Here is a 20,940-nt window from a genome sequence, read left to right as displayed (position 1 = left end):
GATTGGCTTACCCCATTTATCCTTCATACACCAAACCCAGTGTTTTGAGTCATGTGAATTACTTTATCTGATGGAAGATCTAAGCACTGCTGTCAGACCCGGTGTGTTTTCCAATGCTATTTGGTAAGAAAATCTGACAGAGATCTTGAATTATGAATGTTGGGAAACTGTTCTAACTTCTCACTTAATCCCTCTAACCTGGCCAAAAACAGCTTGTTTAAACACATTTCATTTTAATAAGGGAATGAAAAACACTTGTACACACCATCACATCTTATTGCTTTCACTGCCCTCTCATTTCCACAGGCCTTTGACCCCCATAGGCTGTTAAATAGTCGTTTTAATGTTAGACGTAGGGTGTTATTTCATTCTATTCTAAAATAGTTGTGGTTCTCTTGATATCTTGCCCTGGTGTAGGAGAATATTGAGAATATTGCTTCACAACAACTGCTTTGTCAGCAATCTTTTACTGGAAATATAACACTCTGAAAACCGACAAAATACAGACAAATAGATCATCTCTGCCAGACAGCCTGAGAGACTTACCGCACATGCTCATTTAGGATGGGATTGACCTTGAGTTAGCTGAGGTTGACCCACACACAAACAAACACAATCCAGCCCTCTTCTCATGTGTCTGAGAGCTGTGTGTTTACTGGTCAGATGGCATCTGTTCTGAACTCTACCGATGTTTTAGGTGGGATATGTATCATTCCAAGTTCATTCAACATGTGACTCAACAACCATCCAGTTACATCAATCACATAAATACAGGGATATCCCTGATCACCCTGAATTGGTTAATAAATGTCATGTGTCTTCTAGATGGTTTGTTTATTATACTAATATTGTAGTAGTATTTTTATTATATAGTGCATATGAAATGCATTGGAGAAAGTTATAGTATCCTGGCCAAAAATTAAATGTATGTCTGTTCTTCTAATACATGCCCATTTTCAATTTGACGCCAGGAAAACATTTTTGGGACTGGGGCGTGTTAACCACTGTGTCACCTCTTCTTTAACAAAACTCTGTAAGCGTTTGGGAACTGAGGAGACCAGTTGTTGTAGTTTTGAATGTGAAATGTTTTCCCATTCTTGCTTGATATAGGATTGCAGATGCTCAACATTTCTGTGTTTCCTTTGTCGTATATTTCATTTTGTGATGCGCCAAATGTTTTCAATGGGTGACAGGTCTGGACTGCAGGCAGGCCAGTTTAGTCTTTTACTACGGAGTCATGCTGTTGTGATACGTTACATTGAGAAACGTTATTCTTAAATTGTTGCAATATTTGCCCAAGCAGTATTTCACAGGGTGGTGAACCCCTCCCCATCCTCACTTCTGACAGACCCATCCTTCCCCATGACAGACCCATCCTCTCTGGAATGATCTTTTAATACCCAATCATGTTACTGACCTGGTGCCAATTGACCTAATTAGTTATGAGATGTTCTACCAGGTTTAGTTTTTCAGCATTACACAACTTTTCCAGTATTTTGCTGGCTCTGTCCAAACTTTTTTGAAACGTGTTGCTGGCATCAAATTCAAAGTGGGTAATGAAACAGGAAAATGTCTCAGTTTCAACATTTGATATATTTGCTTTGGAGGATTCTCTATTGAGTATAGGGTTTAAAAGATTTGCTCGTCATTGCATTCTGTTTTTATTACGTTTTACACATGCAGTGTCCCAACTGTTTTTGGAAATGGGGTTGTATATGAGTGAGTATGGAAAGGCGGACCAGAAGGTTGTGGGTTAGAGCTGTATACCATAGAGCATAAGTTTTAACCCTCTCCTGGGGACCCCCCAGCCATTCGGTCTATTAAATGTATCCCAGAGCTAGCACACCTGAATCAACTTATTAACTAATTAACAAGCCCTTACCTGCTGAATCAGGTGAGCGAAACGGTGAGATGGCTGGGGGGTTCCCAGGAGAGGGTTGAAGACCTATGCCATAGAAGATAAATATGAATATAGGCTCAGGGTCAATACTCCCACACTCTATCTCTCTTACCTCCCTCCCTGCATTTCTCTCTATCTCTCATCCCTTTCTCTCTTTTTCTCTCCATCTCTCTATCTCTCATCCCTTTCTCTCTTTTTCTCTATCTCTCCATCCCCCTCTCTGTTTCTATCCATTCCTCTCTCTTTCTTCATCCCTCTCTCTCTCTCTCCATTCCTCTCTATCCTTCTCTCTCTCCATTCCTCTCTCTCTTCATCTCTCTCTCTCTATCTCTCCATTCCTCTCTCTCTATCTCCATCCCATCCTCTATCTCTCATCCCTCTCAATCTCTCCATCCCGTTCTCTATCTCTCTTCCCTCTCTCTTTATCTCTCTCCACTCCTCTCTCTCCATTTCCCCATCCCTCTCTCTCCCTATAGTCCTCCTCTCTGTTGCCCAGGGCAGTGACTCCTCCAACATGCTTGTGTGGTCTTGCCTGTAGAGGGGTGTTGGAGTAATAACATCTTCAGAATAATAATGCAATACAACAATCCACATAGACAATACCTTACAGTATAATACATTTGGGAGAGACTGTAGACAGTCTTTTGTTTCTGGACTTTCTTAGTGGGTAGCCTAACCACATCTTTCTCTTCTTCTTCTTTTAATCTTTCTTTCACTCTCTCTATGCTGATTGATTATGACTGCATCCTCAAAGAACTATAGATTCTCACTGTGTATCCTTCCTCCGAGAACTATAGATCCTCACTGTGTATCCTTCCTCCGAGAACTATAGATCCTGTACTGTGTAACCTTCCTCCGAGAACTATAGATCCTGTACTGTGTATCCTTCCTCCGAGAACTATAGATCCTGTACTGTGTATCCTTCCTCAGAGAACTATAGATCCTGTACTGTGTAACCTTCCTCCGAGAACTATAGATCCTGTACTGTGTATCCTTCCTCAGAGAACTGTAGATTCTCACTGTGTATCCTTCCTCAGAGAACTATAGATCCTGTACTGTGTATCCTTCCTCAGAGAACTGTAGATTCTCACTGTGTATCCTTCCTCAGAGAACTATAGATCCTTAAAGTTTATCTTTCCTCGGAGAAAAATATGTTCTCTGTCTTCTAAGTGCTCTGTAGGTTGGCCATCACTTGGACACAGATGAGTAGGCTTTCTTATGTATTGGAGTCTCAGTGTAACTGACTTGGAGTGGCTTCATGTTTCTTAGATCAAGCATTCCCAACCCAGTGGGGCACATCCAGGAAATGGGGCGCCTGAGGCCCCGGGCTTTACCTGATTTGGAAGGTACAAAAAAACTCACTCATTAGGGCCCTCAGAGCCCTCTGCTGATCCCTCTTTTGGGGTGATCTCCCGCAGCACGGACCCAATCAGAGGTCTCTCACACTCACTCACACGAGTGGCACCATGACCCACTTCCGCAGCTTGGGTCACAGGATTATTTCAGTCAGTGAAGCCTCTTTCTATCACTTTCTATATTTTATGACAGCTGTTGGGCAATGACTAGCCACTAGTCAGAGCAGTGTTTGGTGGCTGTGGCTGTGCTTTGTTTGGCTTTTTCAGACCTTCTCAAGAAATGTTGTCGGGTTGTTTTTCCTTACTGAAACTTTTATTGACTTTGAAAGGTCAATGTCTTACACTCACCAGGGTGAACGTGGTCCATACTATTTTTGTTTTAAAACTTCTTGGGCCACTTATCTCCCGGCTTGGCAATGGTTCAGTATTTTCCTTGAAACAAAACACAGAATTTCACAATTCACATCAATTCACATTTTTTGTGCAGCTGATATTTTGCATTGTTAAATAATGGTGTTGTTGCCTATTGTTTTCTTGGCATTTCATTGTCATTATTGCAAGACTCTTTTTTATTACTGGTATTACTGGTATTGTGTAAACCCACAATCGATTTTGACCCCTAATTTCACTCCTGCTTACACAGCTATTAAGAATATGTTTGTGCCTCATAGACACATTTAACTATGACGAAAAGTTCTCAACTTCAGTACTCATTGTTATATTATCTGGAAACGTCACAGTATAAAAATGGGTCATTCCAGAAATGTAATAGTAGACTAATTATTTGTTGATATAGTTGCAGTAGTCCTGTGGACCTGTGTGGCCCCCTGGGGCTCTAATTGTGGTTTGTGTTTGGCCTGGCCCCTGGAGGTGTTTAAATGTCATCCTGTGTGTGGTCCTCCTGAATGTCAGGTGTCTCACTGGCTCCCGTGTCTCTCCCTGTTGATGTAATGTAATGCATTCATTAATGAGTATGCTTGTGTGCTAGATGTCTCTCATGCCCTGTAGATAATAATGTTAACCAGTAGCGGCAAGCCTAGTCTTTCCAGTCCTCGCCAAGGGCTCTGTTGTAGCCTAGCTCAGTCTCCCTATCACTGGACTATTAGCCTGGGTCTCCTTCTGGGCCTTCTTCACAATTGACTGTTTCGGAGAATAAAACAGTTAAGAAAGAGTGCGTTAACTGTGAAAACTCAATGAAGAACAAATTAATGAACTACTGAGTAATTTCGGAGTTGTTTAAGAGGTTCGCTGAGAGGGTGACACCCTGAGGGTGTGTCAGGGTCCCCTGTTGGTGTATTGGTGCACGCACGTGGCTGTGCAGAGAGAGGCATGGAAGGATGTGTGTGACTGAGCTCTGCCCTGGCCTGAGTAAATACCATCATGGCCCACTGCATGTACCCAAACAGGGCCTCTCTGGGGTACCAGACCAGTTAGCTACACAAACAAATGGGAGGCGACCACTCTCTGCCCAGATCTACGGCCTCACCAGTTCACACTGAGCGTGGTCTATTTGCAGTGTGCGTTGACCCCAGTTCTCCTAAACACCACTTCAGTGCCCAATCACTGTCCTTTCATTTTTTTTTTACTCTGTTTTTCTCCACTCTCAATTTCATGAAGTCTAACCTGTGTTTATGGTCTTGCCTCATTGCAGCAACCTTGAGCGAGCGAGCTCATCTAGCCGTTTTGCTTTTCATCACAAACCTTGCGTAACCAGGAAGTGCTCGCCGGTACCTACGTCCCCGGAGGAGCAGCAGCCGTGCACCACGACTGTCCCACCTCAGAGTCCCCAGTGTGGGACGGGGCAACCCTGTCGGGCACCTAACCCCCGGACAGTCCCGTGCCGGGTAGTTGACGTTACGCGGCCCTCCAAGACGCGCAGCTTCTTAGCACTGCTTGCTCGACCAGGAAGACAAGGCCATTCAACGTGTCGAAGGAAAAGGGATGTATACTGTGAAACTCAGCTTGCAGGCGACCGACCTGCGTGATGAATAAAGGACTCTTCTGTCAGTCAACCCTCCACTAGCCTGGTGGCATTCAAATACGGATGTGCATCTCAGGTTTACTGGTGGATGGTTGTGGTTTTATCAGGATGCCCTTCCTTGTGTCCATCTCTATATTCTCAGTGTACTGTGTACTCTGGGCTTTGCCTGCAGTTGGTTCCCAACTCCTAATGGCATTTCCTGAAGGCTATTGTACTGGTGCAAGCCTGATCCCTCTTCCCTGAGCTTTCCCTCTGTTTCCATTCACCCTCCCTCCAGTTCTCTCCCCCTTGTTTCTCTTCCTCTCCCATTCTACAATGTGTGGCAGGGTTTCTTCTAGCGTACGCTATCCAGCACAGTGCGTCTATGCAAGCCTGTGCGTGTGTGTGAGTGCGTGTGTATGTGTGTGTGTGTGCTGATGATAGACTGGGTATCGGTACAGAAGATTTCTGGAGTTGCTTACGGTCTCTTTCAGGAACTGAAGCTCTGTGTGTGTGTGTGTGTGTGTGTGTGTTTGTGTGTGTATGAGTTAGTAAGAGAGAGAGAGAGCTTCATCAGTCTGCAGCATGGTAAGTACTGGCCTGATGTGATTGTGTGATTGTGAATCTGTTGGCCAGGGATCGGCCAGACTGAGCTAGGCTACAACAGAGCCCTTGGCGTTGACTGGAAAGAGTAGGCTTGCTGCTACTGGTTAACATTATTAGCTACAGGGCATGAGACAAACCTCTGACATTTCTGTCTGTCTAGATCTGTTTAACAGCTTATCTCTTGATTCTGTCTGTGATTCATTCAGCATGTATATCATCTGGAAAAAATACCCCGTTAAGAGGTCTGGAGGTAGAACATTACATACCACACATTGCTGTCGTTTCACATTATGACTGGTCAGCCTGTGTGCTGTGGGTAGTTTTTAAACCAAATTCTTGCTTTAAATAAGGTCAAAGGGAAAGTTTGTACTGCCGTCCGTCTGCTGGTTAAATGGCAGTCAAATGGCTGTTCCCAGCCATTCATAAGATGTTGGTTTGTAGGTTAGGTGAAGATGATGGGTTGGGAACGTTTTAGTAGGGGAGCTGTTAAGATAGTGATTTGGTGTGCTTGTGGGTGTCTGCTTGAAGACTGTGTGTTGATTTTGGGCGTACCGCTACATACGGTACACAGAAGTCCTCCAGTGTCGTCTTTAAAAGCATTTGACATCAGCACAGCGTGTTTCCTCTGCAGGAGTGTGTTGGTTGTGTAGGTGCCAAGGGCTATCCTTAGTTGTAGTTGCTGGGTTTTTTTTTTGGGGGGGGGGGGGGGGGGGGGGGGCTTTCTGAGTGTTGGTTTGCCGAAATTACAGGAGTGGCATGTTCTACTGCAGAAGCTACTCTGACGGTCTCATGAGGGAGAGGGACGGAAGGAAAGATTAGGGTGAGGAAGTTGCCTATTAGCCTTGGTCTACATTACAGCCGCGGTCAGGCCAATGCGGCCACACCCTGGAGGACCCCACCCGCTTACTGTGGGTACAAGTTACCTGTAATTACAGTAGTAAGTCAGATTATCACTAGCATGAAATGAATCTGCCAGGCCAGGAATGTCTCCAAATAATGCACAACGAACCAAGCACGCCCACTCCGTAGGAGACCGCTTGGCCATGCAGAACATATATGTATGAGCAGCACTGGAGCTAGCTGGCTGAAGGCTAATTGCGTGGGATAATATTTCATGTTTGTTAGTCGCAGGTGAAACCCAGACTCCAGATGTTATGACAGTTCCCTTGTGAAGGCTGCAGTCAGGATGCTGAGGTCTTTGCGTCTGACAGTCGAGATGTCACTGTTTTGTCACAGGTTAAAGACCTGGAGGTCCGTACTATAGGTCTTATTGCAGTGATTTTATTAAGCGACCCTTAGAGATTGTAATACCAGGATTGGTCGAGAGCCCTGCTTCTTATCATTATGTTAACAACATAATGATAGCTGTTGCCGGGGGGGATGTATATTGTTGTGTCTGATCTGTCAATCAAGAAGCTAGAAGCACATATATGTGTGTGTTTGTCAGACCTGTCAATCGTAGATTGTAACCGCCTCATCACAGGCTGAGGCATGTCACTCACTTAGGTCGTAATGGATATAACCGCAGGTCGCCTGGGAGACGAACCATGAACGGCGTCAGTCGTTAGGGAGATTACCCCAGACAACACAAGAGGGGAGCTAAAGGTCAGAGGGGATGAGTGAAAAGTTCAAAACAATATAGAACATGGGGGGTGGATGGATGCCTCATAGTCTTGACAAATATTTTAGTGATTGAATACAGATCTGGTTTCAAGGCATCTGTCTTATTTGTATGTCTAATATGGTAATGAAAGCCCATGTGATTGCTGTAATGTCCATTGTTAGGACATTCATTGAAAAATTCTGCTCATTGAGCACATTCTTTATGAGGTTGTATAAATGAATGTGTCATCCATTAGCACTTGTTTTGTATTTCAATGAAATGCTTTTTAATGGCAGCTGGTGTACAGCCAAGAGTGTGCATATCTCTACTTATGTTTGCTTTAGCTTGTATAAGCGTTGTCTTAGAACATGCAGAGTCAAATTGCTTTTATCTGCAAACCAAGCATTTCCTCATTTTGGAACTCGCCCATTGGGACAAGCAGAGAGAGAATCAGTGTACCCAGTCCAAGTTGGCACGTGTCTGGCTACCCACTCTGCAGACAGAGCCAATCTTACTTTACATTCATATTATAGGAATGGATTTTGAACTTTGTTTCGGGTTGTTGTTTACAACTGTATATAGTATGTATCAGGGAGAGTAAGACAGACACAGACTGACTTTCTCTACCATTATGTATTCAACCCTAACTGTCATTGTCTACAGATATGTGGTCTCTTCTACAATGTGTCTATTTAAGTAAAGAATTTAGACCCTTGAGTAAAACTATCCCACGGATTCCATTCTAAGATAAGCATTTTCTTCCTGTCTCTTTGGAGTGTTTTTCTGATTCACTCAGAAGACGACGCTATTAGAGACAGAGACAACAGACCACGGCACAGAGATGACAGACCGAGGCACAGAGACACAGACACAGAAAGACAAACAGAGGTACAGACAGGGACAGAGTCACGGAGTTACAGACCTAGACACAGAAACACACACTGCTAGCACAGACACAGAAAAAGAAAGAACATACTGGCCCAGAAGACAACAAATCTTAGGGCAGAAGAAGTGGCTCTGGTGGTAAATCCCAAACTTCTGTTGTGTCCAGTGGTAATACATAAAATACCACATGGAATTCATACATGTTCACTTGTTTGTCGCATTGGACCAAGTTTTGCAGACAGAGACCCTTTTACACCAGAGTAAAACCAGAAAGTACTACCTGTATTTTCCAATCAGAAAACCATTTTCATTGTCCATTCAAATTATTTGTAATACATTTTAGTGCTCCATTATGCTAAGACCTGGTAGAAGTTGCTGACAAGCACTTTACCAGCCGCCTGCCTCACTCCCCCCAGAAGAGCCAGGACTTTTGTCGTCTGATCTGGGCTCATCTCTCAGCTCTCTCTAATGACATAATAGGATAATAGGTGAGAAGATATTGTGAGGGGTTTTGGCCATAAAAGGGGAGAGAACAACATTCAGAATTGTGAAAAAAAATACAGATTTCCTCTCCAGACTTATTATAGCATAACTAGACTACTGTTAGCTGTATCTGAGTGTCCGTCCTGCTATGCATTCCACCTGCGTTAGCGCTTTTCATGAGGAGTTCATTCTTTTGAAATTGCCTTGGCATGACCAGTGCCTCGCAGAGTTGCATTGTTGCAGAAATGGATAGGGATAATTCCTAATAAAAGTACTGTATTAGCTGTAAGGGTTGGGTTTCCCATAATGACACCCAGCGTATTCAGAAAGGAAGATTTGGCCAGACAGAACACGCCAACATGGGTCACCAGGTGCAGCATTTAACTTTGACAGAGAGAGAGACAGATTTGAATGGGTCACGCGCTGAGGAATAATGCAAACCTTTAGCAACTGTATACGACCTCCACTCCCCGCAGATCACAGGCTTTATTTTCCTTTTAGCCAAGAAGGAAAGTTCCTATTATGTTGTTACTGTAGCTACTGTTTTTAGAAGTAGGGATGTCACTTGTTATTGTGTTGTATTTCACGTAGATGGGACTCTTTCTGCTGAGCTAGACAGGAAGTCCAGTCCAGACGCTGACATCACTGCTGTGTCCAATGGCGAGCATCAGCCCTAATTTACTCCTAGGATGCTTCAATTGTTAATATTATGATAATATTGCTAATTCCCATTAGTTAGTCGGAGATCACACTGGTAGTGGTATAATATTTATGTTACAAAGGTGGTGGACAGAGTCTTCAAATACATAGCACAACACGTTTTCCTTTGGGTCATCCCCCACTGTAACAGAAGCCATAATAAATAGGCCACAGCTTCACACACCTACCTCTGACTGTTCTCTCTCAGTTCCCAGTCCGGCTACTCACCAGACATTTCACACAGTCTCAGTCTGGCTACTCACCAGACATTTCACACAGTCTCAGTCTGGCTACTCACCAGATGTTCACACATTGTTTTGACTGACTTGGATATTTCAGGTGCCTTATATCTGACTGCTTGTTTCTCTACCTCCACTGTTTGAGTGAAAAATATCTAGTATAGACACTCTTCAACATCACTGCTACAACAGATCTAGTATAGACACTTTTCAACATTAATTGTACAACAGATCTAGTATAGACACTCTTCAACATCACTCTATCAACAGATCTAGTATAGACACTCTTCAACATCACTCTTACAACAGATCGAGTTTAGACACTTTTCAACATCACTGTTTCAACATATCTATCATAGACATTCTTCAACATCACTCTTACAACAGATATCATATAGACACTGTTCAACATCACTTTTAAATGAGGTCTGGTCTAGAAATTCTTCAACATCACTCTTACAACAGATATCATATAGACACTGTTCAACATCACTTTTAAATGAGGTCTGGTCTAGAAATTCTTCAACATCACTCTTACAACAGATATCATATAGACACTGTTCAACATCACTTTTAAATGAGGTCTGGTCTAGAAATTCTTCAACATCATTGTTACAACAGGTCTAGTCCAGATACACTTCAACATTACAGTTTGGTTACATTACACTAGCTTGGTTAAACCAGCAAATACTATGACAAATGGAGCATTTGGTCTGCAGAGCTAAAATAACATCAACTTATCCTTCCCATGCAGGTTCAGAATGAGTCAGGCTCTTGTGTTTGTGTCCGGAATGTAAAGCTATTATCCAGTTCTGTTCCACAGTGATGCAGGGTTCATTGGATATCAATAGACATAATAATATCTGGTTTCCTTTGGGCTGAAGGGTTGAGGTTAGAGTTGGACTTAGAAGGAATGGTTAAGCAGTATTTAAGACCACAGGTGTAGGAATTATTCAGGAGAAAATATGTTTAGCTAAAAAGATAGAAATACCTATTTGTTACTGATGTAAACTATTTCTTAAGACTTGCAACAACATTATGCATTTATTTGTTTGCTCATTTGTGAAACTATTTTTGTAATTGCATGCAAGCTTCAAAAACAACTTAATGTGTTATGTGCAGCTGCTGCTAATGGCCCAGTTCTGATTGCTGTGCGGTTGCTGTCTTAACTCAAAGCATTGGGTTTGACATTATGGATCACTGCACAGTAGAAACACAAATCTCTTTCAGAAGAAATACGGTTAAAATGGCTGTGTGCATGAGTGTGCGCGTGGTGTTTGTCTTTTTCTTTCTGCTCATTCTTTGTACCTCCCTCGCTTGAGACGTCAGCAACATAAAGTGGCTAAAAACAGTCCAGGCAGCCGTTTGCCCTGCTGGAAATCACAGATCTGCGTATAGAGGTATAATTTTGTCTCTTTGCTTGCCCGCCATAAGTTCCGGTCTGAGAGGGAGAGAGAGTGCACATGTTGGGCAATGACATGTTGCGGTGGCTGGAAGAGGAATGGTTGGATGACAGGTCAGGGGGCCTGCCCAAGAGGAGTGCTGGCCAAGGCTACTCTCCCTATAGGGACTGGTAGGCCCCCTGGTTGTTGTGCAGTGCCTGAAATGATCTGGTTTTTTATTGCCTGGCAGGAACAATCCAAAAGCCTGCATCCATCTAATGGCCATTGCTTTCCAAAATACATTTATTCCCGAGCACAAAAAATAAATAAAAAATCCTATCTACAATGTGTCATTTTTATGTTTTTCGCTTTTTGGCATTCAGTGTTTCCTCAAGAAAGTTTACCGAGTGTTGGAGCTAAGCATTTCATTGTTGGAGTTTCCCTTCCATCCGTCTCTCGCTCTTTTCATCTCTGCTGGCCTTTTGCCTATCCTTTTCTCAGCCCTCCGACGGAACACCTCCTTGCCACAACCTCACGAGCTGATTGTTTCTCCGCACTGCCTTGTTGAGGGGAAACAACAGGGCTGAGGAATGCTGTCTGGTTCCAGCAGGAACGTTTGGTCAGATGAAAGACCTCAACTGAATGGAGGAGGAGGTGTGCGAAGTGTAGGTTCAGCACTAACAACTTCTCCTACCGTCCAGGGTAGGAGTGAACTGACAGGGATCTCTTGTATTTATTTAGCCGTTTTCTAGCGTTTCAGATTTTGCTGAACACAGATCACTGTGTGCATTGCATCCCCTCAGTGGGACGCAGTGACGCTCTGCTATTTATACCTCACCATGGGGGCTATTGGCATCAGGTGTGATTTGATGACGTGCGGTGGTTGCCACCTGCCTGCGTTTGTGTGTCTGTGCCTGTGTATGTTCAAGCTGTTCCCCGTAACGAGCACCAGATGGCGCCACCCTCTCTCCGGGTCTTCAGGTCAATCCCAGGCCTTGGGAGTTCCAGTGCCATGGATCCTGTTTGCCTGTGTGTAGTGCCATCCATCGTATAGTACCATACATTCTACGTCCCCGGGCCCCGGGGCCGGCTGACCCTGCAGTCCAAACAAGGGATATGATAGGCATTTTAATCGTGTTTGGAAATACGATCCAGCGGAGCCTTCCATTCATTCTAACGTGTCCAGTCTGTCTGAGCAGCGGTGTGCTTGTGTTCATGATCCCGCCTGTTGAGGCTTGACCTCAGCCAGCTCTGTCAGACAGTCCTGATTATGAGTCTCCGAAGAGGGCGATGGGAGACGTGTAACAGCACCTCAGTTCTGTTGTATTGACCCTATTCAGTAGTCTGTGGTGTGGACTGGATTTAGTAGTCTAAAGTATGGTCTCTTTTTTGTAACCTACAGTATATTGCTGCGGACACTAATGATCCTTTAGGCTCTGGTAGTGCTGTATAGTAATCTTAGTAATCTGTAGTAATCAGACTTACTCTCCATCTTTCTCTTCATTCTCAGTCCCCGAAAATGAGTCCTAAATTGGCCCAAACCAGGGAGAAGAGATTCTACTTAACCTACATCTATGCTAAAGCCAGGACAATGAAGGATTGGTTAAGCCTATGATTCAGTCTACAGCGTCTGGACCAATAACAAGCATGTTACCTATCTCGTACCTTTATAAAAACATGGCAGTGGTCTCCACACTCTGCCCATTCATTTGACTTTAAACCTTGCTATAAGACTAAAAAGAACAGAGTAAAAGTAAAATGCTAATTCTCTAAGAATGAGTGATTACTAAAGGACAAGCAACCAGTAGCATTCCAGACAGATTATGGGAAGAGCTGTGACCCTGCTCAGTGATAGACCAATGCCAGAGTCTGAATGTGTCTGTGTGAAGGTGTGTGTTTCTGTGTTAAATACCCCCCCCCCCACACACACACACACCCTTTCTAAGTACACTTTCTAACAAACACACATATTTATACGTCCCAGACACATAAACTGCACACTCATTACCCAGCATACGCTGATTATTTATCGGATGCTACCATTAACTTGCACTTGTTATTTCTTTCTCTGAAAAGGGCCCCTAACTAAGCCTTTCACTGTTAGTCTACACCTGTTATTGTAGAAGCACGTGACAAATGAAGGGCGATTTGATTGATCTGATTTGACAAATTTCTTTGTGTGTTTGTGGATCTCCAGATCTGCCGTGAGTGTGTTCATCCCTTTGTCCTGTGTGCCCTGTCCCCTCACAGATGTATGTGACACACACACTGACGAGCCTCTGCCCCGGCTGCGGTACCACGCCGGCCCTGGTACTGCCAGCTGGAGGGGATGAGGGATGAGCTGTGTTTAAAGGCATCACATAAAGCGCCGTAGTGCTAAGGCAGTGCTGCAGTCTGCCGACGTCATCTCATGTTGTTTCATAAAGACGTGCACGTGTGGATGGTTACACATCTCCGTGAGCTCTACCTGCACATATTGAACTCCATGCATATGTTAGCGTCATTGGGAAGCGTGAATGTGACTTGATAGAATAATGTATTAGGCTTTGTTAGAAGCCCACAAGGCACATATAAAGCTTCCAACATTGCAGCATCTTTCCTAAAGGATGACACACACACACACAGACGCATAAGCACTTTCTGCTAGTGCTGCATCTAATCTGCATTGGCTGCTCGCAGTGGTCAGAACAGAGAAAGGAGGAGGGATTATTCAAATTAGGACCACAAAGTGGTAACAACGGAGCGTGGAGGTGGGATTATTCAAATGAGGACCACACAGTGGTTGGAAAAGATCCAGCAGGCGTGTCTATGCAACTCCAGGGGCAGTGGGTGTGGTCTTGCGTATTTCTTGTCAATTGAGGGACAGGGGAAAAGGGTGTGTTTATGTAATGAGGTGTATTCTGCAAGTTGGGAAGTGACAGGGGGACTGAGGAGCTGTTCAAGGCCTGTTTACTGGCCTTCTCTCTTCTGTCTCTTTTGTATCGTTCTGTTTTCTTGTCGGCAGCTATTATTTACATGTTGTTGATGTCCCAATGGAGAAAATGGCCGCCAACTCTGAAACAAACAGTGACTCCGAGGTATGTGTGTTTGTGTTGGTCTACTGCACTCTAGATAATTGAGTGTCTGTCTGTCAGTTTGAGGGGTAATGGTCCTCAGTGTTAAGGGTTTTCCACTCTCTGCTTTAGTGAAACTATTTGTATGCGGCTGCATTGGCTTCTCCTATGAGCATATATTTGGCGTTTACCATAACATCAGACCATGGCATTCAGCCAATAGGGGAACACAATGTCAGTCTGTCAGCTGAATTATGTATCAGGCTTTTCCTTCTTTTTCTCCAATCAGTTTCATACTGTAACAGATTCCCTGTACTCTAAACATGTTGTTGGTTATTTGTGTGGTTGGTTCTGGCACTTCTGTTAGTTGTTGCTAGTTGTTTGTTGTGAGAGATGGGATTTGGTTTCTACACTCATGTTCAGATATTGATCATATTTAATTACAGCGTTAGTTTTTATATTTGCCTACCTGCTACTGCTGTCTATGTGTTGACTTCACTACATGCTTAATTGTTTCAGTTTAATAGCATTTTGCGCAAGTCTTAGTTAACCAGTTTATGTTCTTTAATCAATATTGCTTCTTCCTAAACTTGATGGCCCCCTCTGTTTATATGATGGCAAAGACGAGCACCTGACTTCCCTTGGGTTGTTCTGGCAGAGCTGTGTGTCGATCTGACAGCGCTCTCTCTCTAGCTCTATCCCTCACACTAACTATCTCTCACTCTCTCTCTACCCCCCTCTCCCTCTCTCCCCCCTTTCCATTTTGTCTCTCTTAGTCCAGTCCCCCCCACACACACACACACACACAGAGCCCTGCTGTACTGATCCAAACAACCACAGCATTCACAGACCACAGTAGAGCAAAGCGGCGCTCTCCACACAGGCTCCCGGCTCTACCACCTGCTATTGGGTGAGCCACAGAGGTGATGCTCACAGGGGTTCTGCACAGATATATTCTCCCCACGATGTGCAGATATCAAATTCTGATGTAATAGTCTAAGTCAGTGTTTTTCAACCCTGCTCCTGGACACCCCCCTGCCCTGCATGTTTTAGATCTCTCCCTGCCCTAACATACCTGATGTAGCTCATGAAGGACTTGATAATGAGCTGATCATTTGAATCAGGTGAGACAGAGCAGGGAGAGATCTAAAACATGGGCAGTGTTCGAACTGGGTGATTCCCCAATTAAAATGTATCTTGAATGTTGGAAGCTGTGAGAGTCCAATGCGTGTGCTTTATGTTACACCGGATTCCAAAGATGTGGGTGGCCAATTGGGCACCTCCTCTGTGTGTGGTTTCACAAGGGCTTTAAAACCATTCATTTTAGTGAAATCGCTGAAAAGAAAGCATGTTCAAAGGTCATTTTCACCACTGGAATTGTTTAGGGTTCGTTGAACGATTGCACCAGTTACTAAGTTGGGAACTTCATGACGCAAGGTCAATAATAACATACTGTACAGTTTCTTTATGACTCTGAGGCATGTGATTGCGTTTCCCATGTCTGTTCTCACGCGCACACACACCCGCACACACACACACACACACAGAAACATTTCCCATGTCCTATGAAAAGCACTTAGCTGACTGGTCTCTGAGGGCAACATTACAGGCTACTCATCATCTCTCAGCACGGTGGCAGTCAAACCCTCCATGGTGTTCCAACAGCAACAAAGCAGGTTATTGTTGTCAACGACTGTTTATGATGAATTAGGTTTCATGTCCTTTCATTGTTTCTCTGAGTCTAAACAACCATTAACCTTTTATTGCCTCAGTCAGTCTTTTTCGATTATTCTTTTTTTTTTTATCCCATATCCCATCATTTTTTCTCTATTTCAGACTATAATCCCATTAAGAATAGACAGTAAATTATCTGATTGGAGAACCCTGGAGGTTAACATTCCCTTTCTGAATGTCCGAGAGGTCCCTGGTTCCAATCCCCCAACCACCAAGGTGAAAGCTATGTTGTTCTGACCTTGAGCAAGTCAGTTAACCCTAACTGATCCTCCCCCCAGCTCGTTGCTGGTATTTGATGACGTTCCATTTAAAATGTTTATGTCACCAATAGACACAAAACATTGATGCGTTGTTGACATGTTTACACTGTATGAAAAGGTTGAAGACTTTTTTTCAGAACTATGATTGGCTCTGTCTATATTTGGGGGTTCTCCACTATACCTACCAGAAAAGGCCTTGGTTCAGAGTGAATGCAGAACGTGCATCGCCATTGGCCACTATGACAGGTTGTTACATGGTTAAAATATATATATAACATAATTACCATATCTATTCAGATAGAAAGGTGTCATCATTTGACTGCCTAGGATGTCTGTGATTCTGTGTCATAGACAGAGTTTTACCCATGACAATTCTTCCTAGCAGATATTTGTTATGTTGGACCTAAGGCTCTGTAAATTCTGTGGGATTTAACTTTAAAGATTAGATCACGAGATCACAAACGTTCATTCAGATCATAAACAAATAAATGAAATACTTGACATTTTTCTCTGCAGCTTTTAACTTCTGCAGTGGCCTTTTCCAGTTGAGTGCCTCAGGTATTGCTTAGGGTGCTGGAAACTACAGCAGTATGCTTCCTTGTACTTGAACCAGCACCGTTCTGGTTTCATTTGGTTGGTTTGCCTTAACAAGCACCATCTATGGCTGTCGCAGATAGATTATATTTTCTGCGTTAATGTCATTAAGGGACCACCAAGTTGAGACCACCAGGTTGAGACCACCAGGTTGATCTCGAACGGGCGCACATTCTGAATAATTCTGTTGTGTCAAAGTGAGTTTGTACTGTAAATGCAGCGGTGGTGTTACATAATAACTGGATCAAGTCCCAGGTAGATCCTACTGCTTGAGAGCTTTGAGCAACGCACTTAACCTACTTTCCTATGTGTTTCAATGGGAAATCTCTTACAAGTAGCTTCTTTGCGTAGGTTACCAGTAGTGACCGAACGGTTGTTTGAACGAATCCTCAAGCAGACTCATCTCTCCTTCTTTCCCTGAGCAAGGGAGTTCACCCGAAATGGTCCAGGGCCATTGATGAAAAGATTGTGTTCATAGTTGTACTTTTGTATGAATCCGAGCATCGCACCAGTAACCAAAGGTTTGTTCTGTCTGGAGCAGGACAGTTATATGCTAGCCTGGCTGTGACCCTCAGAGAGGGGGAAAGATGTACAAAAAAAGAAATAGAAGAAGTACAGGCATCATTGTTAATATGATTATGGTTCCCATGAATTTAATTATTATTAGATGTTTTAGCAGAATGGCTGAGTAGGGTGGTGTTGTCTGGTGGTTGCCAGCTCAGCTAAACCAGATGTCTGAGTGTTTTGTGGCTACTAGCTGGTGTGTTTTATAAGCTTACTGATGCATCAGCCTCAGGGTGCTGTGTTGAGATCAGCTGCCTTGCTGGAACACAGTCCGTTACAGTAAACAGACGTCATTTTGCCCATCTTGGCAGAAATCCTTGTTGAGACAGCTTAGAAAGCTGTTGCTTGACTTAATAAGTGTACTATTAAAGCATATACTGTGGGGATGTGAGAATTCATTTATTTTGGAATGTTGCATATAAAACGAACAAAAATAATAATAATTAGAACCACAAATAGTAGATGTTTATGAATATGGATGGCATCCTTATCGCCTGATTACATTAGTGACATGCTGAACCCATCCTGCACTGTTAGGCCTCTCCGATCAGCGGAAAAGGGAGTCTAGACTGAAAACTAAAGGGAACCGGGCCTTTGCTATATGGGCCCCTAGGTTCTGGAACCGCCTACCACAGAATGAGATGCTACGTCTGTGCATTCTTTTAAATCTTACCTAAACACTAACTTTTATAACATGGCTTTCACTATCATATCCAGAGCAACTTACAAGAGCAATTAAGGTTAAGTGCCCTGCTCAAATGCAATACAGATATGTATTTGTCAACATTTAAAAGGCACAGTACATGGACAACATTTTTGAGTAAATCCTTGACAGCTTAAAAAAATTTTGCTTGACTTAATAATGTTTACGTATGGGAATATATTGCAGACAGGTAGAGTAGCTAATAACAATCTATTAGTTGATTTATTTGGCATGACCATGTCATAGCAAACAGTCTGCTCAACTAACCATTTCACATTGTTTTCAAGCATTTCGTTTAATCTTAAGTTAAGGTTATTCCCCTGTAATATTTACTTGGAGATCACATTTCTATTGCCTAAAATCCATTAAAGATAGTAAATAAAAATGCAGACAATTCCAAAAAGGGGGTCAGGACACCACACTTCTTTGCTATTTTGGTGCAACTCCAACCTAGGCTTCCCAAGGGAGAGCATCCTCACGTGGTTCACAGCAGCTTGTTCAGCAGCATCTGAAAGACAGGGTGGTGCCATCAGGTGGAGGAGCTGCTGGGGCTGCCTGAACACCACAGTGGTGTTATTCAGCTGCACCACTTCTAACAGTGGTGTTATTCAGCTGCACCACTTCTAACAGTGGTGTTATTCAGCTGCACCACTTCTAACAGTGGTGTTATTCAGCTGCACCACTTCTAACAGTGGTGTTATTCGGGCTGCACCACTCACTTCAATCAGAGGTGTTATTCAGCTGTACCACTCACTTCAATCAGTGGTGTTATTCGGGCTGCACCACTCACTTCTATCAGTGGTGTTATTCAGCTACACCACTCACTTCTATCAGTGGTGTTATTCAGCTGCACCACCCACTTCTATCAGTGGTGTTATTCAGATGCACCACTCACTTCTATCAGTGGTGTTATTCAGCTGCACCATTCACTTCTAATGGTGGTGTTATTCAGCTGCACCACTCACTTCTTACAGTGGTGTTATTCAGCTGCACCACTCACTTCTATCAGTGGTGTTATTCAGCTGCACCACTCACTTCTATCAGTGGTGTTATTCAGCTGCACCACTCACTTCTATCAGTGGTGTTATTCAGCTGCACCATTCACTTCTAATGGTGGTGTTATTCAGCTGCACCATTCATTTCTAACAGGTTTTGAAGATAAAATAAATTTCTCCAGCAAATAATTTTTGGTAGAAGAGGCAAGGTATCTAGCAAGTAATCTTACCATGCATTTTCCACATGTGAAATTGTAAGATACAAAATAACTTCTCCTCAGCTTTTTCCCTGTGTCCTGGTTGTTGTAAATGTAGCTAGATAGGCTAGCCAGTGCCGGTGGGCTGGCTGGCTAGCTACCAGCAATTGAAATGTTTCTTATTCCGGAAGGAAAGTGTTAACATGTCAACAGCAATCACGCTTATGTACACTGGCCTCTCATCCTTTTTTGACACCAGAGACCCAAACGGAGACCCATACATGGTAGCCTGGGACTAGGGGCCCTGCGGCACTGGGTCAGCCAGGCAGCTCGATGGGGCTGAAGGACATGGTGCCCTGGTTCAGAGGGGTATATAAGCAGGGCTTGCTGGCCTCTCTCCACACTGGCTCCCCGTGAGGGCATGAAGAACTGGTTGAAGGGAAGAAAGAGAGCAAGGCTGTTAAGTCTCATACAGGGTACCACAGGTGAGGTGTTGTCCTGAAGGGGACTGATTATTGAGTCTTTTTAGTTATGGACATTATAGAAGTCCAGTTGGAGTACACTCAGGATGCTCGTTTACTAAACAATGTAAAGTTAGTTTGAATTGTTGTTTGTTGTGTATCATTGTTTGACTTAGCAAAGCACTGCATTCAGTCATCAGTCTCCAAAATTGCCAGCTGGTGGATTTACTGCTGTTAAACCAAGTGGCAGACATATTGCAGATTCGTGTTTTAATCCGATGCATAATTGTAGCATTTGCAAAGGAAGTCTTTTAAAATAGATTTTTTCCTCTGAACCATTTCTGGTTCACAGTTGATAGAGTGTTGGTTGTTATTGAACATTGACACTATTAACTGGGTCACACTGTGGGTTTTCCATGATGAGCAGTAGATGACATCGATCCATTGTGTGGTTTGGTCAGAGTAGCGCAGAGGAAAACAGGTCAGTGGTTCTCTAATCGGAGCAACTATTTCCTTTCCTATCTGCCCCAGAGCTCCTAATCCCAATCCCTGTTTAATTAAAATTGTGAGGAGAGCCTTGTTAGGAATTTGGTATTACTTGGAAAACCTTGTTGGGATAACATTAAAAACATTGTTGAGAGAATATTGGTACACTTAGTAAAGGTCTCGCACAGAACTCTGAGTGTTTATGTGTATTTATGTTAAAGATTTCCAGTAAAGGGATTTAAATTCTTTACATGATGCAGCTGCATTTGAGTAAGTAAATCTAATCTGCTTCCATAATAGCATTTTGGAAACTATTAAAAAGTAAGAGACAAGCATCAATTTAACTACGGACATTGGGACTATTGAACATCATTAGGCTGTTCTGCTGGAGTATAATGGCCAGATGAAATAGATATTTGCCCAATTTGAGATTGTTTTGGGACATTGCAGATAACAAAAATCAACATACCATAGTGAATGCAACTCCATCCCCAACAGTCATGTGGTTTCACCCAGCAGGATCCAGACATCTGTGTGCCTTACTACTTACTCTTTGCTCTTTTCATTTGAGTTAATTGACAAATTGTGTTGTTTTCTTTTTGTTTTTATCGATTCTACACAAAACTCCACCGTATAATGCAATCCTATCACACCAACCGACCCTTCCACCCGCTCCCTCCGTTACCATGGCCTGCCTCCGTGCCTGCCTCCATCCAATCCTGCTTGTCCGTTACTCCTGCTCATGGCCACACCCCTCTCCTCTGAAAATGAACATTCCCTC

General features: G+C 43.4%; 1 protein-coding gene across 12 annotated transcripts in view; it reads left to right on the top strand.

The window, feature by feature from the left end:
- The window catches only part of sept4b (septin 4b), a 58,451-nt gene that overhangs the window by 21,298 nt on the left and 16,213 nt on the right, over positions 1 to 20,940 (top strand). For 5 of the 12 annotated variants that reach the window (XM_034291875.1, XM_034291882.1, XM_020049706.2 and 2 more), the window contains exons 1-2: positions 19,601 to 19,697; positions 20,101 to 20,154. The exons of 1 other annotated variant lie outside the window; for it this stretch is intronic. In XM_034291875.1, the coding sequence (XP_034147766.1) occupies positions 19,634 to 19,697; positions 20,101 to 20,154 (118 nt within the window). In that variant the 5' untranslated portion in view covers positions 19,601 to 19,633. Of the gene's footprint in view, positions 1 to 14,008; positions 14,190 to 19,582; positions 19,698 to 20,100; positions 20,155 to 20,940 lie in introns of those variants that run through there. 6 more of the 12 variants (XM_034291879.1, XM_020049729.2, XM_034291878.1 and 3 more) reach the window with 6 other exon arrangements.

This window comes from Esox lucius, chromosome 1 (genome assembly GCF_011004845.1).
Source record: "Esox lucius isolate fEsoLuc1 chromosome 1, fEsoLuc1.pri, whole genome shotgun sequence".
In the NCBI taxonomy this organism is placed as follows: Eukaryota; Metazoa; Chordata; class Actinopteri; order Esociformes; family Esocidae; genus Esox; species Esox lucius.
This window is presented reverse-complemented; position numbering and strand designations above follow the sequence as displayed.